This window comes from Moschus berezovskii, chromosome 22 (assembly GCF_049115385.1).
Source record: "Moschus berezovskii isolate FMDL1 chromosome 22, NW_MosBer_1.0, whole genome shotgun sequence".
Taxonomy (NCBI): domain Eukaryota; kingdom Metazoa; phylum Chordata; class Mammalia; order Artiodactyla; family Moschidae; genus Moschus; species Moschus berezovskii.
Genome location: NC_142481.1, coordinates 10,402,269 through 10,428,043, shown reverse-complemented (window position 1 = coordinate 10,428,043; position 25,775 = coordinate 10,402,269). Strand labels below are relative to the sequence as shown.

At 51.9% G+C, this 25,775-nt stretch overlaps 2 protein-coding genes across 6 annotated transcripts in view; one reads left to right on the top strand and one right to left on the bottom strand.

Annotated features, from left to right (window-relative positions):
- SYMPK (symplekin scaffold protein) overlaps positions 1 to 13,873 on the bottom strand; it is a 33,713-nt gene extending 19,840 nt beyond the window's left edge. Inside the window, exons 1-11 of one of the 5 annotated variants that reach the window (XM_055411827.2) lie at positions 13,721 to 13,784; positions 13,249 to 13,411; positions 9,616 to 9,739; positions 9,412 to 9,477; positions 8,096 to 8,149; positions 7,928 to 8,001; positions 5,964 to 6,090; positions 5,092 to 5,341; positions 3,581 to 3,751; positions 2,154 to 2,393; positions 294 to 448 (exon numbers count right to left, since the gene is read on the bottom strand). In XM_055411827.2, coding sequence (XP_055267802.1) covers positions 294 to 448; positions 2,154 to 2,393; positions 3,581 to 3,751; positions 5,092 to 5,341; positions 5,964 to 6,090; positions 7,928 to 8,001; positions 8,096 to 8,149; positions 9,412 to 9,477; positions 9,616 to 9,720 — 1,242 coding nt within the window. In that variant the 5' untranslated portion in view covers positions 9,721 to 9,739; positions 13,249 to 13,411; positions 13,721 to 13,784. Of the gene's footprint in view, positions 1 to 293; positions 449 to 2,153; positions 2,394 to 3,580; positions 3,752 to 5,091; positions 5,342 to 5,963; positions 6,091 to 7,927; positions 8,002 to 8,095; positions 8,150 to 9,411; positions 9,478 to 9,615; positions 9,740 to 13,058; positions 13,169 to 13,248; positions 13,643 to 13,720 lie in introns of those variants that run through there. The other 4 variants (XM_055411824.2, XM_055411830.2, XM_055411825.2 and 1 more) reach the window with 4 other exon arrangements.
- An 816-nt stretch (positions 13,874 to 14,689) lies between these two features.
- FOXA3 (forkhead box A3) lies at positions 14,690 to 20,566 on the top strand. Its single transcript, XM_055411831.2, has 2 exons — positions 14,690 to 14,839; positions 19,580 to 20,566. The coding sequence occupies exons 1-2, from the start codon at positions 14,771 to 14,773 to the stop codon at positions 20,564 to 20,566; spliced, it is 1,056 nt and encodes a 351-aa protein (XP_055267806.1). The 5' UTR covers positions 14,690 to 14,770.
- The last annotated feature ends 5,209 nt before the right edge of the window (positions 20,567 to 25,775 follow it).

The following is a 25,775-nucleotide window of genomic DNA, read 5'->3' as shown; positions in this document are numbered from 1 at the left end:
AAAGGAGAGAGAGTGGGTGGGTCTAGACTGAGACCTAGCAAACCCGAACGGGAACTATGATGGGACGGGTGGGCGGTCTGACAAGTGACCTCTTGAAGGAATAAAGATCATCTAGAAAGAGGTCCACCCAAGGTGAGGAAGGCCCGGTGGACCCCACCCTCTCAACCCTGAAAACAGAAGAGTTCAGGTCTGATGTTATGAGAAAAAGGTGGGCAGTGTGGAGCGGGAAGACAGGCAAAGACTGGAGACCCTTCCTCCGTGCCTTGTGGGAAAAGGCCCCGAGGCGTCCTCACCAGATTGGCCACGTTGTCGGGCGTCAGCAGAGGCTGGAGGAATTCGGCCGTGATGTCTGTGTCTGACTGGCCTGAGATCTGGGCTGAGGCCTTCGAGGTTCCCGAGGGGCCTGGTTCCAAGTCCTTGTCCTCATCATCTTCCCCCAGGTTGGGCTCTGGGATGGGGGAGACGACAAGATGCTGACTCTATGGAGGGGGCACCGGGCCCTTCTCTCCTCTGACGTACCCCTGGTGGTCCCTGCCCCCAAGCAGCGTCGGCAAACAGCAGCAGTGTGGCCATGCGACCCTGGGGCACTACCCACCTCTCCCGAGGCCTGAGTTCTCCTCACCTGAGAAACGGAAACACCAGCCTGGCTGATCACACTAAGCTCCAAGAAGATGAAAAAGTTAACTAATAAGCTCACAGAGCTTTATTGTTTAAAAACACCTATCTTTGAAATAGTGCTCAGCCTCACTGGGAAGCAAGAAAATATAAAACATCCTAATAAGACAACAAATTTGCCTATATGATGGACAAAAAAAAAAGTCAGTAGTGACAGTTGTTAGTGGGGGTGTGAGCTGTGGAAGTGTGAACTTGTATGGCCTTTGGGAAGGGCAGTTTGATAGTAGGTCAAAATTTTAAACGTGTGTACCTCTTCAACACAGCAGTTCCGCTTATAGGATCTACCCTAAAAACTTACAGATAGAGCTAAGGTAAAATGTACAGAGAATTCACTGACGGTACAGAGATACAGCATACAACTTCTATCAAGAACAGGCTGGGTAAATACAAGTACAGAGGTTCCAGCTCAAGGGAAAAAACTAATTTAGTATGAACCTTAGAGAAAAAGCTTTGTGTGCAAAGATGCTCCCTGAAGCTGTGGTTATAAAAGTGGAAAAGCTGGAATGTTCAATGGAATGATGATTTAAGTAGATTAAGGCACAAATATGACATGTTACACAACCTCGTCAAGCCTGCAACACATGTAACAAAGAGCTGATGCCCTGCGTTAACTAAGGGCGCCTCTAATTCAATTACAAAAGGCTGAACAGCCCAGTAGAACGGGAACTTCACATAAATGCAAACAGCTAATAAACATAAAACCATGCACAGCCTAACTCCAAAACAGGCAAGAAAGCAAATTTAAACCAAGGATGCCATTTATACCCAGGGTTTACCCAGTGGGGTATCTGGCACTCACACACTGCTGGGGTGGCATACACTGATGTGATTTTTTTGGAAAACTGCTATCAGAAATTTACAGAATTCTTTGGAGTTCCAGTGGTTAGGACTTCCTCTTTCCACTGCAGGGATTGTGGGTTCAATCCCTGGTCGGGGCTAAGATTCCACATACCACAAGGAGCAGCCAAAATAAACAAAAAAAATAAGGTGGAAAGGTGGAGAAAAACAGATCTCTACCTGACTGTTCATACCTAATACGTTATTTTTCAAAAAGAAAAAAAAAAAAATTCCATCCTTTCTTTTTTTTAGGGGGGGAGCATCACAAGATCTGTGTATTGCAGCACAGCCCCCCGCCCCCAAAATTACTTCACAGGAAAGGAGAACTCTACACGTCAAAGGCATTTCTGAAAGAAAACCTAAGTGTTAATACTTTTGGCTTTGTTACTTTTGGGAAGAGGGATGAAAGGGAGACTGTTTTCATTTTACTCCTTTCTGTATAACTTAAATAATTACTTTTGAGTATATTATATTCTTTAATAATTTTACTTTGACATCCCTTATTATATGTCATCATATTTATATAATATAATTTATCATGTAAATTAAGCTTACGGTTTCCTGTAAATAATTAAACATTCTGGACATGGTCAGTCTCTGCCACCACCTCCTGCCAGGCCTGACCTGGCTCCTCAGCTCACCCAGCTTCATCTTCTTGAGCGTGGAATCCGAGTCGTCTCGGGGCCGCTTGCGGGCATCCTTGCCGCTGGGCATGTTGCGGGCGATCTCCACCTGAGGCGTGCCCAGGTCCACCAGCAGGGTGGTGATCTGAGCCTGGAACTCCAAGGATGCTGGGTGCTTCAGCACATTCAACAGGTGCAACTTGAGGTTCTTACGCACGCTGCTCACCTGAGATTTGGCCAGCGTTGGGGGCAGATTGGCTGCGAGAAAAGTAGCAAGAGCTTTATGCTGTGGACAGAGCTCATGGAGCCCTGTCCACCTGACTTCCTAAGCCCCAGCTTCGGCAGTGGTGGCGGGCATCTCCGAGCAGAGCTCCTTCACTCCCAGATCTATTGTATGGCCTTCCCCCTGTACAAGCTGATATTCCCTTGAGAGGTCTCCCTCAGTATTAGTCAACCTTAAAACAGAAAACTCAGTCTCCCTTTTATTAAACATTAAGTCTCATCTCCCTCTACCTTTGGTCTGGAAATTCCAACACACTTGTCCTAGGGAAAGCGATAATCACCTGCAGAACGTTTCAACTGAGCTGCCACAACAGTTCATTGTTGGTCCCTGACACCAGAATGACCTTCAAACGTCTAACAATCACCTCGAGAGGTGAGTCTCCCCAGCTCCACAGCAAAAGAGGATGCCTGCAATTGTGCCTGCCCAGCATCCTTTCCTACTTCCTCAGCCAACACTCCCATTTTCCTTTGATGGAAGCACCCTGGCTCCATTCTCAGTCCAAGGGGGCAAAAGCCTCAGAGCCAGTAAGAACACTGCAATCCCTTGGCCATTGTGATTGGCTGGGAGACAGGCTCACAATGTCTTCTTGGCCAATCAGAAACAATGAGCCCTTGGACCTCTGCTGGAATGGCTGGGAAGGAGACATTCTCTTTCCCATGGGGTTGCCAAGTAGACGGGAAGGAAGTCTGGGGGCCATCTTTGCTACCCTAGGAAAGAGACACATAAGAGCCAGGAGGAGAGGGACTCCTAATCTTCACACACTCACACCTCAGCCCCACACCTTTCAGTTTCACACATCCACAGAAGTAGAGGCCAGGGTAATGAATCATCATGTAGCCATCAACATTTCGCTGATCTTGGCACATCTACCCTCCCTGCTTTTTCAGGGGAGACACGGGAAGAGCTGGAGTATTTTAAAGTACTTAGACACCAGGTCACTTCACCCACACACACCTCAATGTTAAAACCAACTCTGAACCACGTTTCCGTCATGTGCAATCACTGAAAGATATGTATCTAATCTAGAGACTCCTTCCTTATGTCCATAACCTACTAGATTGATGATGATGAATGCTTTAGGGGCCTGCTATTTAGCCCACATTTTCTCAGAAAAGAGGAGACTGGTCTGTGGACGGGGAAGTGGGGGAGGGGCCCAACCTACCGTGGAGGGTTTCATAGGCCTGAATCACCTCAGACATGAACATGGGCCTCTGGCGGGCAATATTGGCCAGGGAGCCCAGGGCTGTGGTCAGGTTGATGGAGGAGATAGCAGGGTGCACCATGAACTTGAGCAGCTGCTCCAAGGCTGCCTTGCCTTCTTCCCACAGCACATCTGATGAAGGGAGAGAAGAGACCCAGTTAGTAGGGGGCTTCCTCCTTGGCCTCCAGAGAGAGCAGTCTTTGGGACCAGAAGGAGAAAGATCTTCGTACATGGATGGCTGTGACTGGCTGAAAACACTCAGGAGATTTACTGCGTGATGAGTCTGACTATAATACTATTAATAAAAATCTAGAGATGACACTCAAAGCATGGGCTTGCAATACTGACAAAGTAGAAATAATTTAAAATATCCAACTATAAGGAATCTGTCTGAACTACATTGATGTAAAACTTGGAATATGCATACATGTGATAATACACAGATAAAGGACTCAAAATTCTTTGAACCACCATGTTCCTTGATCCAGTCTCCAAAAGTTAACTCTTAACAACTGTGGCAAATATCTTTCCTGACATTTCTTATGCAAAAACCTACTGGATGCAACATTATACAAAACAGTAGATAAAATATAGAATGTAATATAGCCATTCTAATGGAACATTTTATAACATCTGAACATGATACTGTTTGGAAAAGACATAACTTAATTTTTGTTGAGTTCAAAAGGTGGTCAAACAATATAGAAGAACAGCTAATATCTGTGGAATGCTTACTATGCCAGCCATACAAACTCACCAAAAGCTCATACTAACACCCTAAAGTAGACGGTGGAGTAATGATTTTGGATTTACCAATGAAGAAACAGGCTCAGAGAGAATAGGTTAGTTGCTCAATGGCAGAGCAGAGATTCAAACACAAGTCACTACACTTTCATGCCTCTCAGCTGGAAGTATTAAGCATGGCAGAGATTCAAACACAAGTCACTACACTTTCATGCCTCTCAGCTGGAAGTATTAAGCATGGCCCTGTTTTCTGTAAACAACAAACCCAACAAACATAGAAACTATGAATATACACATATAAATACCTATCTTTGCATAGAAAAGGTCTGAAAGGAAACAATACTCTGAGCAGTATTCACCTCTGAGAAGCAGGGCTGGGGAAGGAGGTAATTTCCCTTTCTACTCCTCTACATTTATTGACACTGAAGCATGCATGTACTGCTTTTATCATTTGCAATCAGAAAAACTGTGTAACCAGCTGGTATTTACTGCTGAGTGCTCACATCCTCATGGACGCACTATAAACCTGGAAGGGTACTACTACCACTTTCATTTTACAAAAGGAAGATTAGGTTCAGAAAGAAGCTCACGTGAGTAAGAGGTAACACTGAGATCTGAAAGTGGCATCAGGGCTCTTCAGCACTGTATTAAAGGGGGAAGGGGGAAGGAGGAGGAGAAGGGAGCCGGTGCAGGGACGGACCAATGGCACCAGCTGACGGGGCACTCACTGTACTGGATGTAGGGGTGGTCACGAGGGATACGGTCCAGGCTGATGTCGTGCTCCTGGCGTCGGGGCACCTCCGAGTCAGCCATGCGGGGTGAAAGGGTGACAATGAGGCCCTCCACAAACTTGATGGCATGGGTACGGATGCCGTCGTTGTCAGAGTCCAGCAGAAGGATGATCTCCCCAGCCATGGCCGACACCATATCCCAGCAGGCCTCCTGGAGCTCACTGATCACCCGTGACTTCACCATCCACTGTGTGTGGGCCGGAGAGGGGTGGACAGACAGGCAGATGGGGACAAGACACCAATCACCAACTCCACCACAACTCAGAGATCCATCAACGATGATAGATACATTCACTGGGGACAGGTTCACTGAGTTACAACTCCGTCCCTGACCCTGGGCTAGGTGATGCGGGGGACAGGACCCAGTGGTGACCAAGCCAGGCCTGGTCCTGCCCTCATAAGGTTCAGAGGTAGTGACAAGGCTGAGTGTTGAAGGCTCAGATCTTAAAGAAGCCAAAGGAACAACGATGCCGACCTCACAAGGCGGTGGCAGAAAGTAAATGGATTTCTTCCTTTCAATAATGTTAATGTACATCACACCACAGCGTGGACCCAGCTGGCCCATTTGGTCACAAGATCTGGTTCTCGGGGAACATTTGCGGAATGCATAAATGGACGGATGGATGCAGGGAAAGACGGGTTAATGGCAACTCCTGGGCTGTTAGAATTTAGAGCCCCCGTTGTCTGTTCCTGAAGGTCGGCAGCACATCTTGACCTTGAAAGATGTGATCTGACGCTGGTTTTGAACTCTAAGAGACGAATGAGGCCTGTCAGGCTGGGACAGCCCCGGGTGGGCAGGGAGCTCCTACCTGCAGGGCCACCTTGTAGAGCTGGGTCATGGTGAGAATGGCCTTCTTCACCACATTCACATTCTCATCTCTCAAGAGCATGTTGAGGTTCGCGATCAGTTTCAGCAGCAGCTCAATGTCTCGCTTGCTGGGGATGGAAGAAGAAAGGCAAGGTCAAGGTGGCCCTTTGCGCAGGCGATGGGAGCCTGCAGCCTGCAAGGAAAGGGAAATCAGGGCCAATGTGTCAAAAGTCTGGAATGCAGGTGGGCACCTGTCGTGTCTGCCAGCATCTGGTACCTTTGGACATAGGTGCGTTCAAAACGCTGTCTAGGTTGGTCCTGCGACGCCCGCTCTTTCGTACTATTAGGGCCCCACAGTTTGCCTAAGAGGCAGCAGTGCCAGACCACTGGTGTGAATCTGAACAAGCACCTCTGTCTCATTTTGAACAGCACCTACCTGGAGGCTTGCTGTGAAAACTGCAGCAGTGCATGTAAAGCTCTTAGAAGGGCATAAGAAAGCATTCAACAGATATTAGTCACTAATATGTCAAAGCACTCTGCCTTATGTAATCACAAGTTTTGTTTACTAATTTGTTTACCTAAGATGGAGGGCGCTGAGAGTAGGGGATTCTTTCCCATCGGAGTACTAGCAGAGTCTCATTTTTTGTTGAAGGAAAGAATGAAAAGGCCTTCAATAAATATTTGTTCAGTGAATGAATAAATTCAAGGCTACACCTAGAGCTCAGAATGTGAATTTTCACATCATGTTACAATCTCAACTTAAATATTAAGCTGCTGCTGCTGCGTCGCTTCAGTCGTGTCCAACTCTGTGCGACCCCACGGACTGCAGCCTACCAGGCTCCACGGTCCATGGGATTTTCCAGGCAAGAGTTCTGGAGTGGGGTGCCATTGCCTTCTCCAAATATTAAGCTAATCAGTCGAAAAATATGAAACTCAACTATCAGCTACATGAAGGCAGAAACAATATCTGTTTTTATCCACTGTTCTATTTCTATAGCCTGACACAAATGCCTGGCACACAGCAGTCATGTGATACATATCTGGAACAAAAAGTGTTTTGGCAAACTCAGAAAATGTACCACAGATTGTCCCAGTAATCTATGAAAATTATGAATCACTATGTCACCTACCTGAAAATAATATATTATAAATCAATTATACCTAAAAACAAAATCACTCTTCTTTTTTGCTTGTTTGGAAAAATGTTTTAAATCAAAAGTGCTATATATGCTAACATGTAGAAAAAAGACAAAACTAGCGTTTATCAGTGAAGAGAGGGAATGGGGAGTGGCAAGATGGAGTAGAGGGATTAAGAGGTACAAGCTACTACATACAAATAAACTTCAAGGATATATTGTACAGCTCAGAGAATATAGTCAATATTTTTAATAGTTGAGTGGAATATAATCTATAAAAAATCTGAATCACTATGCTGTATATCTGAAACTAATATATTATTACAAATCAAGTATACCTCAATTGGAAAAAAAACCTCTCCCAGTAAAAGATGGGAGATTGAGAATCTGGGCAATGGTGTTATGGACATGGGTTAAAATCCCAGCACTGCCACATACTGGCTGTGTGACCTTAAGAAACTCACTTCACCTCTCTGATTCACAGTTTTCTCTTCAGTTAAATGGGCCAAACAAATAATCCCATGTATGAGGATCGAATAAAAAAGTATTTGGTACAGCAAGGGAAGTGGTTGAAAAATGGTCAGATGTTGTTTACAGTTTGAAGGCAGAGTCGACAGTCCTTACTGATGATGTAGATGTCAAGTGTGGAAGAAGTAGAGGAACAGTGGATGAGTCCAAGACTGGGACCTTACTAAGTATTTGCTGGGAATCAGGGAGGGAGAATGGGTGTGGGAAGCAGAGGGCAAGACTCTCGGGCAGGGCCAGGCCAGGAGCCCAAGAGGCCGACTTCAGTGGGGTGCTCCCACGGGTGCCCTGCAACGCCCCGTACCAAGCCTCCTCGATGAAGCCGATGACAAATTTGCGCACTTCGATGGACTTGTCTGCCTGGAAAGCGATGATCTCCTGCCAGGGTCAGGAAGAAGGTGGGTCAGAGTTGCACCAGGATCCACTCCCTTATCCCCACACCCATACCTCTTCTCTCCTGTTGGCCACTCACATCCAGGAAGTTGTCAAGCAGTGTGGGATCTTTGTTGATGATCAGTTCCTGGACCTGGAAGCAGATCGGAAAAGAGGAGGACACACATATAAAACCAGGGACCAGTCGGTACAGACAGGCGTGTGAAGGAGAAAACAGCATGGGGGCAGCAGCAGGTAAGTTCAGTTCAAATTCAGGTCAACTCCCAGCATGGCCTAGGCAGGTGGCTTCCCCTGAGTCTCAGTCTACTCTTCTGTAAAATGGGAACCAGAAACAACAGCTAATAGGGCTACTGTGAGGCTTCAATAAGAAGATGCTACAAGGTGCAAGTCCTGGTGGACCAGTGAGGATGTGATATAAACAGAGGCTAAAGAAAAGAGAGGGGTGCCATGGGACTCACACCTTCCTAAGGCTCATCCAGCAATTCTCTCCACGCTCCTTCCTGTTTCCACTCCCCATTCAACTGCCACAATTCAGCAGGCATTTTATCACAGTGAGAGCCCATTTCTTGAGGTCCTTGTGTAATACCTGCCAGGCTCTTTGGAATAAGCCCTTCCCAAAGACACTCTCACAGAAGCTCAGTGCCTAAGAGCCAAGGCACTATTGGTGAACAGCCCTGACAACCACCCCATGAGGGAGGCCCCGTCAGAACCCCACTCACTGCTGAGGTGGCGTTGGCTACCCAAAGCCATGTGCAGAACAAGTAGAACTGGGGTCTCCTGAACTCCATCTGCCTCCTGTTCTGAACCCCTAGTTCCCCATCCTCTTTGGTTTCTGTACAAGCTATTCTGCCCTCTGCTCAAGACACTCTCCCTCTCTCCCTTGGCCTGGTTCTCTCCTTCTCCTCCAGGTCTCAGCTCAGACATCCCTCTTCCAGGAAGCCCTCCCTGACTGCCCGCCACTAGGCTGGGTCAGAAGCCCCCTCTGGGTTCTACACCCCCATGGGCGCCTCCATGTCAGCCCTGCTCACTCTGGGTCCTCACTGTTGGGTCACCTGCACGTCTTCCCCATGGACAGGACTCTGGAGGAGAAGAAACTCGAGGATCAAGAGCACAGCATTTGGAGTCTGAATCCAGCATTCAGGTCCTAGCAGAGTGACCTTGGGCTAATTTAAGCTCTGAGACTCTACTTCTTTCTCTGTAAAACAGAGAAGAAATTACCCTGCCTCAGAGAGCTTTTGAGAGAATTAAACGATGGTGTGGCCGAATGGCACTGAGTGCCGTATCCCAAGTGCTTAAACGTGGACACTAGCGTTAGTACCAGTGCCCTCTTTTTCCGAGGTTCCCATCCTGGCTCCTCTTGTCCTGCTTAGCCCAGCATCACCCTCTTCCCCTCACCTGTTTGAGCACTGTGATCTTTGAGTCGTTGGTGATCAGTGCTGCCTGGTTCAGGAGATCTACCACCTGGAAGGAAGGTGAAAGGCAGGTCAGGGTGCTCGCCTTGCCAGCCCAGCTCCTATGGCACTCCTGAGATCTTCCAGCTAGGGGTGGATCGCCCCCAGAGGGCCCGGGCCTCCCCACTCCAAACCTCTCCATACTCACTCTCTCTGATGTGGTCATGCCATCAATGCCCGGCCCCTCCTCTTGAGTGAAGAACTGTGATGCCACGCTCCGGCGTGTGACGCTGTCCCCACTGCTGCCTGCCATGGCTGCTGCCTGGTACCCCCTGGAGAGGAGGATGGAGCAAGCTCTGGGCCGTTACTCCACTGTCTGTGAAGGGCTCAACCATCCTTCCCAGCCTGTGGGGTCCTTTCAAGCCCCTTCCCCTTCCAGAGTCTGGATCTGACTGTATGTGTTCGTGGGGCTGTAATCTGGGGGAGACTGATGTCTCCCGGCTAAGAGGCTGAACCCCGTGGAGAACCAAGCCTCACCTCCAGTACTTTACAGAGAGCAGGCTGCCCACAAACAGCTGCTGGAGGACTGAACAGACGCACACAGAGCAGCCACCTCTCTCTGCTCTCAGTGCCCCTGGTCTCTCCAGCTGGGCCGTACTCTGGACTGGACACCAGAGCAAGCTTTCTGAAACACAGCTCTGGGTCCTCCACACAGCAGGTAAGTGCTCAATACATCAGAGAAGGCCTAACCAAATAAATTATACTTCTGCCATTTTCTGGAACATTATGACATTGTGTTTCAAAAGAAGTGGGGGATATTTCTGGACATCTCTCCCAAAGTCACACTGGCAAAATCAAGAAATAAGAAGGATATCAATTACAGCACTATTCCTAGTAGCAAAAGACGACTGTCCACCCGAGTCTTCTCAAATAGGGAGACGGACTGAAAAACTGCAATACATCCACCAAGTAAAATACTATGCAACTGTAAAAAGGAATGAGGCAAATCTCTCTGTGTGCTGATAAACAGTGGGCTCCAGCACATATTAAATTAAAAACAAGCAAAGTGAAGGCAATGTTTACTGTATGCTCCCTTTTCACAAAAGAAAGGAAAAATATATGTATTTGTTAAAAAAAAGAAAAAACGAGTGGAAGGAAAAACCCAAAAGTAGAAAAGGGAGGAAACAGAAAAAAAAAAGGATGGGTCTCAAGGAATTATCATCATGAAAAGATGACAGTGACAGTCTGCTGCCCCACAGAGGAATGTATACAATTCAACTGGTTTTTGTCAAGTTTGTGTGTGTATGTGCAAAGAATGACCCGACGCAAGAAAGAGCTGGGTCTCCGCTGTCTCTTCTGTAAATCAGGGATGGCAACAGTGTTGATCTCCCAGAACTATCCTGAGGATTAGATGAGTTAGCACACAGTAAACATGAGATAAGCATAGCTATTTTCACGTGCAGGGAAAGAGCTCTGAAGGCTATTGCATAAACTGTTAATCATTTGAGGAGGTGAAAAAGATGCATCTTTTGAAAGAATCATAATACAGCGTACACAGCAGTTTATACTCACCAGATATCTGCTGAATGAATGACTATCCAACAGCCTCCTTCCTAGTCTCCCTGCTGCCTGTCACCCTCACGTCTTGCTTAGAGTCACAGCCAAGTCCTCACCAAGGCGGGGAAGACCTGATGTGACTGGCTCTTCTGTCTCTCCTCTCTCTGCTCCAGTCACTCTGGCCTCCTTGCCATCACACCAACACACCCCTTCCACTAAGCCTTTGTGCTTCTCTTCCTTCTACCGGATTACCCCTTCCTTCAGGAACCACTACAGCTCCCTTCCTCCTTATCTCCTTCAGGTCTCAACTCCAATATCCCGCAGCGAGGTCTTCTCCGACCATCTGATTTCAAATTTCCATTTACTCTCCCTCACCATCTGTGTCGCTCTGGTTTTCTCCGTGGCATTTATCATTATAGACATACTACATATTTATAAGCTCCATGAGGGAAGAGGTGTGTGTATTCACTTTCTCTGTCCCCAGCATGGAACAGTGCTTGGCACCTAGTGAAGGAGAAGAAGTGAAGTCACTCAGTCGTGTCCGACTCTTTGCGACCCCATGGACTGTAGCCTACCAGGTTCCTCCGTCCATGGGATTTTCCAGGCAAGAATACTGGAGTGGGTTGCCATTTCCTTCTCCAGAGACCTTCCTGACCCAGGGATTGAACCCAGGTCTCCAGCATTGTAGGCAGACGCTTTACCGTCTGAGCCACCAGGGAAGTCATCTACTAAGTATTCAATAAAAATCTGCTGAGTGTGACTTTCCTGGTGGTCAGCGGTTAAGACTCTGAACTTCCAACGCAGGGGACACAGGCTTGATCCCTGGTAGGAAACTAAGATCCTACATGCCATGCAGTGTAACCAAAAGATTAAAAAAAAATCTGCTGAGTAAATGTCAAAGGGCTTCAACAATCACTGGGCTTAGTATCCCTCAGTATCCCTTAGTATGCCCTTTGGCTCTGGGAATGCTTGAAAAATAACAGCTAATATTTATTGAACATTTAATATGCTAACACCCTATAGCCAATCAGGCTCCTCTGTCCAGGGGATTTCCCAGGCAAGAATACTAGAGTGGGTTGCCATTTCCTCATCCAGGGGATCTTCCCAACCCAGGGATTAAACCTGAGTTTCCTGCAGGCAGATTCTTTGCCACCGAGCCCCCAGGGAAGCCCCAATTCCCATGTTACAGATGTGGACATTTGAAGTCCAAGGAAGTAAAATCACTTGACCAAAGGCTCACAAGTTGTAAGATGCAGACCCAGCAGCCTGGCTGCAGAACCTAGCCTTCTCAGTATTGTGCTTTACTGCCTCTCTAAAAAGAACTGCTTCCCCTGCCCCCCAGTTCTGTTCATGCAAATTAAAGGTCATGGCCACCCAACAATTCAGTATACTGCTGTTTCCCAGCAGAACACAATGAACGCTTTCATGATGAACTTTTCTTCTCTTTTCATGATGAGAACACACTGAGTCACCCAAACTTTTTACCTGGTGTCCTTCCTCTTCCACTTTTTAAATTTGTATTTCCTTTGGGCTTCCCTTGTGGCTCAGCTGGTAAAGAGTCCACCTGCAACGCGGGAGACCTGGGTTCGATCCCTGGGTTAGGAAGATGCCCTGGAGAAGGGAATGGCTACCCACTCCAGTATTCTGGCCTAGAGAATTCCATGGATTGTATAGTCCATGGGGTCGCAAAGAGTCGGACACGATTGAGCGACTTTCACTTGCAAGTATTTCCTTTACTTTTGTCAAAAGGAAGCAGATGATAAACACTGTTTTCCATTCTGCTTTTCCCTTAATATATGCTGCAGTCCATTCTTTGTCTCTGGTTCCTTTTTTACCTCCTTGCCTCATTCCTTTTTACAGTTCTATGATATTTTATTTTCTGACGGCTATCCGTTTTTTTCCTGCCAGTCTCCCCACTAAAGAACATCTGGGGGGTGTCTCGTAGTCTTTTGCTGTCACCAATAATCATCGTTTCCCCTTCCGTCTCGCTGTGCTCCTTACAGAGTCCTGCCGCCCCACTCCCACCTGGAGTCCGACGACCTCCCTCACTTACACAGAGTGGCCCCCTGAGACTCTTGCATTCATTCAACTAACCTTAACTGGGAGTTTTCAGCGCGATTCCGCAGTGCTGGGAACACAGCGGAGACCGACACACACCCAGTCCCTACCCACCGTGGAGCTCATGGTCACAGACAGGGCTAAGGAGCCACACAAATAAAGCTTCAGTAACAAATGAGACACCCTCCCCCGCCCCAACAGTGACATGAAGGAAAGGAACAGCGACCTATGAGATCGTCCAACAGGCGGATTTCGGGACGGCGGGCGGGAAAGGAGGGCTTCTCAGAGGAAGTGACGTTGCGGCCAAGATCCGAAAGATGAATGGGAGTCAGCCAGGCGGAATGAGTGAAAGGATGTTGCAGACAGAGGGGACTGCATGTGCAAAAACCCTGAGGCGGGAAACCGTATGGCGAGTTTGAGGAAATCGAAGGCCAGTGCAGGTGTGCGAAAAGAGAGACCAACAAATTGGCGGAGCTGAGGCCGGGGGGTGCGGACGCGCCTTGCGGCCACGTTGGAACTTTGCCCTGAGGGTACTGGGGAGCCACGGAAGGGTCCAAAAGCTGGGAAGAAACTGGGGTCCCGAGCGTCACGGCTCCCTTCTCCTCTCGGTGTCCTCACTGCCCCCGACAGCGCCCCTACCCTTTCAGAGTCCTTCCTCCCTTCGTCCCTGGCCCCCACGCTGCTCGCCCCCCGCTCACCGCGGCTCCGTCCTCCGTCCCCCTCGCGCCCCCTCAGCAGCGCCTCTTCACAGACGCCGCCGCCATCTTCCGCTCGCCGCCGTGACACTACGCAATCACTGCACTCGGCGGGTCGCTGGGAAATGGAGTCCACTCTGTACCAGCGCCTCCGCCCCTACAGCGCGAGGGGCCTTCCGCCCTCCCCCTCCGCGAAGCCCGGGCAGCCCTTCATTTCCGGCTTTCGGGCACCATGCCTCTTGGGAAATGTAGTCCTGTGCAGGGGGCGGGACGGAAAGGGGGCTGGAGGCTTCTGGGAAATGGAGTTCACGGAGACTCTGGTTCCCTGGACGGCTGATGTTAGATTGGGCAGAGTCGGGTAAGCGAAGCTCCTAGGTCTTGCAGGTTGTCTGCAATCTCAGCGGGATCTGAGCAGAGGCTCCGATTCCTTCCACCTTTTGTCCTGGCCATTTACACAATCTGGAGCACTTCCAGTTATCAGACGCTTCATTCTTCCAGTCTGTCCAAAGGGAAATGCGGTTTCGAGGGGCTCCTACAGGTCCTTATAGTAATAGTAATACAGCGGGACCTCTGGAGACCACTCGGCTCTGAGTCCCCTCTCCACTCCAACAAGTCTTGCTGGCTGTTCGCCTGCTCCAGTTGAGATGATGAAAACCCTAAGTAGAAGGGACCTAGAGTTCTGCCCTCGAGGCTTTTAGAATGAGCAATTGTTTCCCACATATAGCTCTGTCATTCTTCATTGGTTCCCAGGTCTCTCGTCCCCGGGCTGCGGATCCCGGCGCCTGAGGTCTGTCTCCTCGCAATCCCGCAGGGGGCGCCCCAATCCGGGCGCACCGCCCTCGGGGAGGCGGGAGGGGAGCCCAGGGCGGGCGAGGGCGGGGGTGTCCCGGCTATAAAGCGTGGCCGCCTCCCGCGGCGCCCTGGACGACTGGGACCCTGGGCGGTCGGACGGACGGGCGCGGGTCGGAACTCGGGCAGTGCCGGCCGAGAGATCCGAAACTCTCGGTTCTCCCCGGGCCGGAGCGGGGGCGGGTGGGGGCGCAGGCCCGGGGGATGCTGGGCTCGGTGAAGATGGAGGCCCACGACCTGGCCGAGTGGAGCTACTACCCGGAGGCGGGCGAGGTGTGTCCTCGGGGATGGCGGAGCGGGAACTGGCGCGGGAGGGGGCGGCGGGCAGGGATCAGGGTGCGGGGTTAAATGGGGGTAAGGACCTGGGTGTGGACTCAAACGGTGGCCCCAAATAGAACCTGGGAGCGGGGGAACTGGACACACGGAGACCAGGTGTAAGGAGTCAGACGGGGGACAATGCATGGGAGCGCGGTTTAGGCAGGCTTGTCGGAGTGAGGGCTTAAATGGGAGTAATTCAGCCAACGGTCAAGTCATAGCTCATACGTGAGGGCTGAATGTCAGGGACCCAGAGTAAAAGGAATTAAAATGAATAAACCAAAGGTAGGAATCAGAGCTCCGGGATACGGAGAGAGCTGAGGGATTAGGCAACGGGGTTCAAAATTAGGGGGAAATACAGTGACTAAGAGATGGGAGAGGGAGGTCACCATTCAGAGAAGTCTGAGCCGATAGCTCAGGGTTAGAATTCAGGGTTAAAGATGGGGGTCTGGGGTAGATGTAAGAACTGGGGCTCTGGGATAAGGATTGGGGTTGATTTCTATTTTAAAGTCAGAAATAGGGGTAGGTGCTCAAGGATAAGAGATGAAGGTGGTCAGAGATGAAGCCTGGTTTGGGAAGTGTGAAATAACAGGTGATTTAAGAGCTGGGGCTCAGATAGGTAAGGGGCCAGACGCAGTCAGAGTCGGGATCCTGAGAGCAGGGGGTAGGGGCAACAGCATTGGCAGCAGAGGGGGTCAGTCTCTTTCTAGCAGGTCCCTACTCTTGACCCTCACCCCTCCCAGCTGAACTTCAGGGGTCTAAGTGTTATTAGAGAAACCCTCAGTAGGGATTCTCCTTGCTGGAGTCTGAAGGGTGTCAGATTTCGCCCACCCCCGACCCACCCCCATCTTCCACCGATCTCCACAAATTGCTAATGTCCTTACCAGTCCCATCTCGGACAGGACAAGACTTCCCTGGGGTAGGGGGCAGAGAATAATAATTCGCTTGCCCTAGCAGACGGAAAGTCCTTCCCCAGGTCTAACTTGCATTCCTCTTGCTGCAAGGACTCTGTCTTAGCCTGCTTGCTCTCTAGTCAACAATGAAGTGGAGGTGGGACAGGGTCCTAGCCAGAAGGTTATGGGGGTCTGGATACTTGGGTTTCTAACCCGGATGAGGACTGTGGGCTTGAGGTGGGATGTGGGACTTCTAGGGTTGAGTTCTCCAAGACACTAAGATCTGGGGTTTACAGGGGCCCCAGCGTGCCTGAGTTCTGGGTCTGGGGTTTGAAGCTGTAGGGTGGGACTCCTGGATACCCAGGCCTGCGAGGCTTGGCAAAGTGCCCAGGAGGGGCCAGTCCTGGGGCTGTGGAGGTGTGAGGTGCACGTGGGGTGGGGCAGGGAAGGGATTGGGAGCGTTGAGAGGTGGAGGCGATGTCGGTTCTAGGGTGGGGAAGGCAGAGACCAGGTTGGTGGAGGAGGCTCCCAGGTGGTAGGAGAATCTCAGCTGAATGCCTTGCATGGTTCTGATCCTGGGGTTGTACTTTAAGGGTACCAACTACAAATCAGTGTTTAGGAGGTGTATCTTAAAAAGTAAATTGTGGGGCTCTAGGCTGAAGGAGTCATTATTTGGGGCACAGCCTGAAGCTTAGGGGACAAGGTGTGTGAAACTGTCTCTGAAATTGAGGGACAGTCTAGAGATAGTCAGCATTTGGGGGCATATTTTGGAAGAGATGACATATAGGGGGCTGGAAATGGACGTACTGTGTGAGGGTCTCCTCAACTTTCCCATCAACAAAACCACCTCCTCCACCTGGGTCAGAACAATGAGAGGAGAAACTTCTGCACTCACTCAGCAACTGAGAACCGGGGTGGCGGGGGACGGACCCCACACTGCTTCTTGCCCACCATGCCCTTCTGCTGGGGTGATGGCACCCCCCTCCACCAGGCTGGCTCTTTGTCTGGAGAGAAATTGGGAAGTTATAGTCCTCAGGCATCCCCCCAGACCCCCGGTTCTCACAAATCGGCTGGTCCAACTGCTCCCCCTCCCCATCTCCTAGATGGAGAACCTAAAGCCTCTCGGAGTGTAGGGGCCACCCGAGGTCCTAGGCTGGGACCAGGATTAGAAACTAGCTTCTGGCTTCACACCACCTCCCTGCGCTCCCTGTCACACCCTCCTCCAGAGACAATAAGGAAATGAAAGGGGAGAAATTCCAGCCTCCTGGGGTGGGGGTGCAGGTCCCCTCAGGGCTTCCCCCCCAGTCTCAGCCCCGCCCTCTCAGGGGAGATCCGGTTCAGACCCGGACACTGGGGGTTCATCCCAGCCCCGGGGCGTGTGAAAGCTGACGGTGGATTAGGGCAGCTGGAGGCTTGAGGTCAGACCTCAAGGAGGACTTCCGTGTGGGTGGGGAGCCAGAAAAGAAGGGCTCTGGGGTCCCAGTCTGTCTTCTTCTGCGATACAAGAGTCTGACTGAGCTGGAGAAGCATCAGGGGTCATAGAGGGATTCAGGAACTCTCAGTGGATCCCCCTGAGTTCCAACACCTCCCCTCTCTCCGAAGGACCCTCTTCTCTTACTTCTGGGGAGGGACCAGAGCCAGCCAACCACAGGGGAGACCAGTGCATGGGGGAGGGAAATAGCTGTGGCTCCAATTTCAATGTGAGACTTCTAGAGAGACAGCGGTGCCCAGGGAAGGGGCAGAGAGATGCAAAGATGTACTGAAGGAGAAAGAAAGAGAGGAGTGGGTGGGAAAGCAGGGGGGTAATCAGAGGGAGAGTTCCAAGGACTGGAGAAAGAGGTGTGAGAGAGATGGGCGGGGGCAGAGGAAGAGAGAGATGGGGGCTGTGAGTGTCTTTTGTGCGAAAAGAAAGGCAGAGGAGGGAGAGAAAGAGATGGAGGAGAGAGTGTGGGGGCGGGGGGAGAGACAGAGGAGGGAGGGAGGCAGGGAAGGAGTGCAGAGGAACTGAGACAGGGAAGGAGATGAACAGACACCAACAGGGAGAGTCAAAGAGACCTAAGAAGAAAGCGCTACCTGACAGACACGCGAAAGAAGACAGGGAGAGTTTCTCTCCTGGAATGCAGACCTGGGGTTGGTTACCACCTGTCTCTGGCTCCCTGAGTGACCCTGGCAGTTCCTTTTTCTCTCTGTACCTTGGTCTGTGCGGACGCTTAAGAGACAGGGGGGTGAGATGGGACACATTGACTCAGTGGTGGTTCCATCAGAGCTAGAGCAGCAACCCCAGTGTCATGAGACCCACCCCACCCCCAGGGAGAGGAAGCAGGACAGACAGACAGATGGAATATTGCCAGGGAATGGATGGAAGACAGGATGAAAGGGATAAATGCTCACAGAATGAGAAGTCCCCATCCACCAAGCTTTGTACTTTCCTTACTTATCTTGTCCACTTTCTGCTAGACTGACAGCTCCCTGAGGGCAGGCGTTTCCGTGTCTTGGTCACTGCTTTTATAGCTGGATCCAGAACACCCATGTGGAGCCAGACTGCCTGGATTCAGAATCCCAGTTCTTCTCCTTCCTTGCTGTGTGACTCCTGGACAACCTCTCTGGGGCCTCAGCTTGCTCAGCTGAACAATGGGTGTCATGATAGCGCCTCCCCATAGTGTGGTCACAAGGATGAGAGCAGAACTTTCCTGGGAAGTGCCTGGAGTAGTGCCCGGCACACAGTAGGTGTCAGCTGAATATTTGAGAGACGAGATAGTTACTTACAAAGACATAGCAATGTCTACCTTATTTCACTGAGCTAAGATGCACATTTTCCCCCATTTGAACCTTTCTGAAAATGGAATGGGTTTTACAGTCAGTGGTGTCTGGAGATTATAACTGACAATGTTTTTTTTCCATTCTTATTGACACTTAAAATACTACTGAAGCTTAGATTTGATGACATTTAATAAACAGATGACCTTTATTAGGTGGAAATATGTGATTTCTGATTTTCAGGTGCTTTGACTTATAAAGCTATAATTTTATAACCTAAAAGATGGATAGAGAGTACAGAGGTAGATTCCATTATTAGATAAATCAGCAGTTCTCAATTTTTTTTTTCTTTTTGGTCTCAGAACCTCGTCACACTCTTAAAATTATTGAGGACCCCAAACAGTTTTTATTGATCAGGGTTATATTGGTTGTTACCACATTCAAAATGAAAACTGAGACATTTTAAAAATAGGCATTCATTCATTTAAAAATAGCAACAATGTGTTAGTATAAGTAGTGTGTATTTTTATTAAAATAACTGTATTTCAGAACATTTAAGGAGAGGAGAGGCACAGTAACATTTTTGCCCGTCTCTTTAGTGTCTGGTTCAGTAGAAGCCAGCTGGATTTTCCTAGCTGCTTCTACGTTTGGGCTGTTGCAATATTCCATGTCATGTGGACTCTGGAAAACTCCACTGTACACTTGAGAGTAACCAAGTGAAAAAGGTTAGTCATATCTTAGCATTATACGAAAATGGTTTGACCTCGCTGATCCCCAAAAAGAGTCTCAGACACTCCCCAGGGTATCTTGGACCACACTTTGAGAACTACTTAAAGCATGTGCATGAGATGTGGGAGATGGGGTCAGGGAGAGGGATGCGTGAAAAGGTGGCAGAAAGAGAGGCTTGAAGAGACAGCCATTTACAGAGACAGGTAAAGATGGAAGAGCAAGACGCGTAGACAGAGGGACGCAAAATGGGTGCAGCCGCGCTTTGCTTACCCACAGAGCAGAGACTCACCACTTGCCATCTCTCCTTCTCTCCCTGTAGGTCTATTCTCCAGTGACCCCAGTACCCACCATGGCCCCCCTCAACTCCTATATGACCCTGAACCCTCTGAGCTCTCCCTACCCCCCAGGGGGGCTCCCTGCCTCCCCACTGCCCACTGGACCCCTGGCGCCCCCAGCCCCCACAGCGCCCCTGGGGCCCACCTTCCCAGGCCTGGGTGCCAGCACTGGTGGAGGCGGCAGCTCAGGGTACGGGGGCCCGGGCCCGGGGCTGGTCCACGGGAAGGAGATGCCGAAAGGGTACCGGCGGCCCCTGGCTCACGCCAAGCCGCCCTACTCCTACATCTCGCTCATCACCATGGCCATCCAGCAGGCGCCGGGCAAGATGCTGACCCTGAGCGAGATCTACCAGTGGATCATGGACCTCTTCCCCTACTATCGCGAGAACCAGCAGCGCTGGCAGAACTCCATCCGCCACTCGCTGTCTTTCAACGACTGCTTCGTCAAGGTGGCGCGCTCGCCGGACAAGCCGGGCAAGGGCTCCTACTGGGCCCTGCACCCCAGCTCAGGTAACATGTTTGAGAACGGCTGCTACCTACGCCGCCAGAAGCGCTTCAAGCTGGAGGAGAAGGTGAAGAAAGGGGGCGGCGGGAGCTTGGCCTCCAGGAACAGTGCGGGGTCGGCCTCCGCCACCGCCGCCCCTGCCACCACTGTGGCCTCCACGCCGCAGCCGCAGCCCCCGCCCCCTGCGCCGGAGGCCCAGGGTGGGGACGAAGTGGGGGCTCTGGACTGTGGCTCGCCCGCTGCTCCCTCCACGCCCTACTTCACCGGCCTGGAGCTCCCAGGGGAGCTAAAGCTGGATGCACCCTACAACTTCAATCACCCTTTCTCCATCAACAACCTGATGTCTGAACAGTCACCAGCACCCCCCAAGCTGGACGTGGGATTTGGGGGCTACGGGGCAGAGGGTGGGGAGCCTGGGGTCTACTACCAGGGCCTCTATTCCCGCTCTCTGCTTAACGCATCCTAGCAGGGTTGGGGCTGCAGCTCATACCATTGAGCTCTTGGGGCCTGACCTTCCCCGGGGACACCTTGCTTGTCCCGTCTGTCAACATCTTGGCTGGTCTACTGCTCACCGTGGTGACTGCCATCCCTGTGGGCATCGTGTTGATCCACTGAGTACTATGATAGCTGCCACTGACATCGTGGTGGGCCCACTGAGTACTGTGAAGACTGCCATACTGATCGATGTGATGAGGTTGACCTGTTGGGTCTTCAGATGGCCACCCTCTGGGATGACTTCTTGGTTGGCCCCTTGGGAGCTGTGATGCCCAGCCTCTTGGCTGAGCCTCTGGATGTGCTGGTGGCACCATTTTGGTTGCATCTTCTTTGGCCCATTGGGTGCTATGATGGCCACCATATCGACGGTCTGCCATCACCCATGTACTGCTGTGCAACATAACGGCCACCACAGCCCCGGTGTCGGCCATGTCATCCCTGTCTCTGGTGTGAGCTGAGTGAGAGATAGAGATGAGGATACTCCTTGTTTCTTTTTTTTCTGGAGCCCATTCTCCCTCTGGTCCAGGAGAAACCAGAAAGGACTGGTTAGGGTGTGGGGGATTTCTACTAAAGTCTGGTTCTTGCCGGGGAAGGGGGATACTGGCTGTGTTTGACCATTAAAGGCACCATTTCTGCCTCTTATTGAATGTGTCTTTTCCTTAGCCAGTGGGCCCTTTGAGGCTGAAACAGCTGAATTGCTGTGTCCTGTCCCCTCTCCTTCCTGCCCCCAAGAGCCGGTTGCCTCTGGGGGAAGGGCTGGGGGAGGAATCGACCTGACCTTTGGCTCTTTGCTGTCCCTGACCCCAAGGACAGTTTGCTCACAGATAGCAGCCCCCGCAGCCATGGGGCCGGGGCAGCAGGCGGAGGTGGCTCTGAAGTGACCAAGGCCATCTCCCCACCCCCACTCTCTTGACACATGCCTCTAAGCACTGAGGTTCAGAGAGCCCTGGGACCGCTCAATTTTTGGTTAAGCTGGAGAGGAGGAGGAGGAGGAACAAATGAGGTGCTAACTGAAGGAGACTGTGTGTTTGTGTGTATGTGCGCCTGTGCCTCTGCGGGTCATAGGGTATCGCTGCAGCCATTGAGGTCCCCATGGTCTGCTGTGGGTGTTACCTATGGCTTGTATCCCTTAATTGTGTTAATTTCTGTGTCCATTCTCCATGTGCTTACTGTAGGTGTCTCAGGATATCAGACTTCTGTGTGTCTGCCTTGTTTTGTGTGTGTGTGTGGTTCTCTTACGCACCTATCTCTGGGACCCTCTGGGTCTCACACTGTTGGATGTGTGTCTCTGTTGGATGTATGTCCCTTTGTCTACTTGCCTGCTGCCTCAAAGAGTCTACCTATGCCTACATTGGTGTTGTGGGCCATTGTGTATTTCATTGTGTATTTCTGTGAGTCAGCATCTGTCTGTACGTCTTCTAAAAAGTATGTCTCTGTGACTTGTGCCTGTCTTTGCCGCCTTCCTGTCACTGTTGTGGCTGTGTGTGAGTGTATATTGGCGAGCTCTGGTGTGTCTTTGTCTCTTTCACATGCAGGTGTGGGGGAAAGGGGCTGACTCTTCCTTTGGACACTGGGGGTTTGGGGTCTAGGGGCTTCTATTCGTCCACGTCTCTGCCTAGGCTCTGAGTCTGGTATCTGTGGCTCAGATGTTCCCGAGGGCATGGCTCTCTGGGAAACACAGGTGTGTTCTTCACGGCCCTTATTTTACAGGGTGGAAACTGAGGCCCAGAATGGGAAAGGCCGGGGCCAAGGTCGTGCCGCCAGGCTGGCTGGAGCAGGTGTCTTTTCCTTAGTTTGTATTTGCCTTTCATGGCAGTTGGCTCTGTAGCCACTCTTTCATTTAGTCAGTCCATTCGAAGCCCAAAAACGGTCTCTTTTATGTGTGTGTGTGTGTGTGTGTGTATGAGAAAGTGACAGAGAGACAGACGGAGGACAGAAGGGAGAGGGATGTTTCTCCCACTTCCTGGGTGTCCATCTGTCTGTCCCCTAGTGTCATCTATGGCCCTTCTTGTCTCTGTGTCTTAATCTCTGTCCTTTGGTTTGTGGGCAGCTCGCACATCCTCTGTGTGTCTGTCTCTCGAACGTTCTGCCTTGCTCTCTCTCATCTGCTCCATTCCTCTGAGTGTGTCCCTCCCTCCCTCTCTGAATGCTCCCTCCTTCCCTTGGGGCTCTAAGTCTTTCTCTCTGGGGGTCTGCCTCCCTCCACTCGCTTGGTTCTCTGGCCTCTCTCCTCCTCCTCCTCCTTTGGCCTCCCTCTCCCGGCTCCCTGAGTTTCCGCCTCTACCTGCCACCTCGCAGGCCAGGCCCTCTATTTCTGTCACCGTGCCTGCCCCGCCGGCTGCGTGTCACCCCCCCGCCCCCTGCCGCGCTGGCTCCCCGTCAGCCGTCCCACCAGCCTCGCTGTCCTGGGCAGGCTGGGGAATTCCTCCCGGTTCCTGGAAAAAACAACTGGTGCCGAGAGAAAGGCCCTCAGTCTCCCCGGGTGCCCGCCCCCCTCCCTCGGGCCTGGGGGTCTCTCCCAGAGTCGGCCGGCCCGAGGCAGGAAGCCCTGCGGTTTCTGGCTTCTCCCAGGCGGCCTCCGGATCTGGCCCCCGCCCCCCGGCCAACAGCCCAAATATTATTCCGCAGGAGGAGTCGGTGGCGGCCGGAGGAGGCCCAGGCTGAAAGAAGCTTTCAGGGCGGCCAGGCCTGGGGCTTCCTGTCCCCAGGCTCAGGCCTCAGGCCGCCCCAGTGGGGACCTCAGGTGGCCGGAGGGGCGGGTGTTGTTGTAGGGTCCTGGGGGGGAGGGTGGGGCCATCCGTCAGGGTGTCTGGTGGCCACTGGCTCGGCCGGCGTGGGCAGGTGTGACCCCCACCCCAGGGACAGCCGGCGGGTGGCCAGCATGGAAAAGTACCACAGTCACACATGGGACGCATGGACAGACATGAAGACGCTGGGGGTCAGGGATGGAGGGACAGCGCAGGGACACAGAGAAGCCTGGGCTGGGACCGATGGACCTGGGCATGGCCTGTGGCTTTGGGTGACGTGGTCCAAGGGAGGAGCCCGTGGGTGGGGAATCAGAGGGCAAGGCAGGGTCCCTGCTGTGAGCAGAGAGCCACCTGCCTCAGAAGACGTGCGCCGATGATGGCGAGGAAGAAAGGAACGTAAGGCTAACAGTTACCAAGGCGCACCACGTGTCTGGCATTGTGGAAGCACCTGACATTTCATGGAGCCAGTCCTTCCCACCACCCATTTTATTACTGGGGAAACTGAGGCCTGAAGAAGTGACTTGTCCAAGGTCACACAGGTGGTGAGTGGGGAGCTGGAACTTGATCGCAGGCCCAGAGCCAGGACCCTGGATCAGGGCGCTGTTCTAGAGCAGCACAGCGGGGCCCTGGGGTCCCAAGCCCTCCCCCATGCTCAGCCCTGCTCACACCCCGCCACCGGAGGCCGAGGGGGCACCCCGAAGCCAGCAGTCCAGGAGTTGATGTCCGTGTGTGCCTTGGTGTCAGCGTGTCGTTGCCATGGCGTCTGCAGGCTTCCGTGTTCCTCCACAATCCGTGTGCTCAGTGTGTGAGCAGGTGTTGTGTGAGCCTGTGTCTCGGTGTGTCTTGTTGCTGGGTCTCCATGGGTGCTTGTGTCACGGTGTATGCATGCAGTCGTCGTCTGCAGTGTCTGACTGTGACCTCAGTCTCTGTGTTTTGTGGCCGTGTCTCTAAGCTCAACACTGTCTGCCCACTGCTGTGCCCCGGTGTCTGTCACCGTGTCTATGACAGCGTGTCTGTCACTGGCCTCTGTGGGTCTGTCTATGTCTCGGATGCTCGGGTCTGCCTGCATCCGTCCCTGTGTGTCACTGTGTCTGTCCCCCTATGTGTCACCATCTTCCCAGGTGTCACCGTGTGTTTTACTCACCACCCAGGCCACAGGTGGGCGTGTCGGGCCCACTGGTGCCCACAGCTGCGGCCCAGCCCATCCCACCCTCGCCCTGCCATGGGCCAGGCTGGGCGCCTGTTTGCAATGCCTGCCCCAGGTAAACACCAAGATCCGGAACGCAAGGGCCACCTCCCTCACCTCCGCTCCCTGCCCCTTAGCCTGCCCTGGACTGGGCTGGCCCAGAGCCCCACAGGCGGTGCCCCTAAACTGGAGATGTGCCCTGACCCTTCCCCCACCCACGGTCCCCCAGCTTCCCAAGCCCCCAGCCTTGGCCCTAGCCTGCCTGCCTGCCTGCTTCTCTTTGTCGCTCCCTGGCTGTCTGCTGGCCTCTCTGCTTCTTTCTGTCCCGACTTCCTCTCACCTGCATTTCTCTGTGGCTCATTCTCTGGAATGACCCTTGTCTTCATTCTGTCCCATCCAGCTCAGATTTTTTGTCTTTTCTCAGGGAAATCTGATTTCTCTCCTTTCCTGATCTGTCTCCGTTTAAGCCCACCGACTCTGTCTGCCACCTGGTTTTTAACTCGGGGCCACAATCTGCCAGTCTCTTCCTGTTTATCTCGAATCTTCTAAGTTTCTCTCGAACCTTGTAAGTTTCTCTCGAACCTTGTAAGTCCCTCTCACCTGGAACTACTCAGTGTTGGTCACTGTCTCTGAGGCCCCAGCCCCCACAGGAGCAGACCTCTGCTCTGCCAGGGTCCTTAGGGGGGGAGTGTGTGGCCCCCAGCCTCCCACCCCAGCCCACTGGTAGATATATATATATATAAAGGTATATGTACATATTATTTATATCTGTACCCAGGGGCAGGAGGGGCAGACACTGGGGCCTTTGTGTAGCCGCTGCCCGCTGCCTGCCCGCCAGCCACTCCTCTCTCTTCGTCCCTGCTGCCCTCCCGCCCTTACCCCCCCCGCACAGAAAGGTTCCTGTGGGGCCTGCCAGCTTCCTCTGCCTGAGGTGTGAGTGGGCACGCCACAGGGCAAGGCGGGCAGGGGGGACTGGGGGATTTTTCCAGCTCCTGGGAAGGTTTCCGGGTGGGGAGGCCTCTGGAAGGAATGGGACTTCTCAGCTGGGCTGCCATCTGTCTGTCTGTGTCTGTCTGTCTGCTGTCCCTGGGCATCCTGGGTCCTTAACCTGGCTTCTCCCTGGGCGTTTGTCCATCCAGCTAATGTCATTCTCTTTTCTCTGTCAATCTGCTTCTTATTCCCTCCTGCACACACTGTCACTGGGCGTATATACTAGGCCCTCTGTTGAGCCCTGGACACAGAGCTGA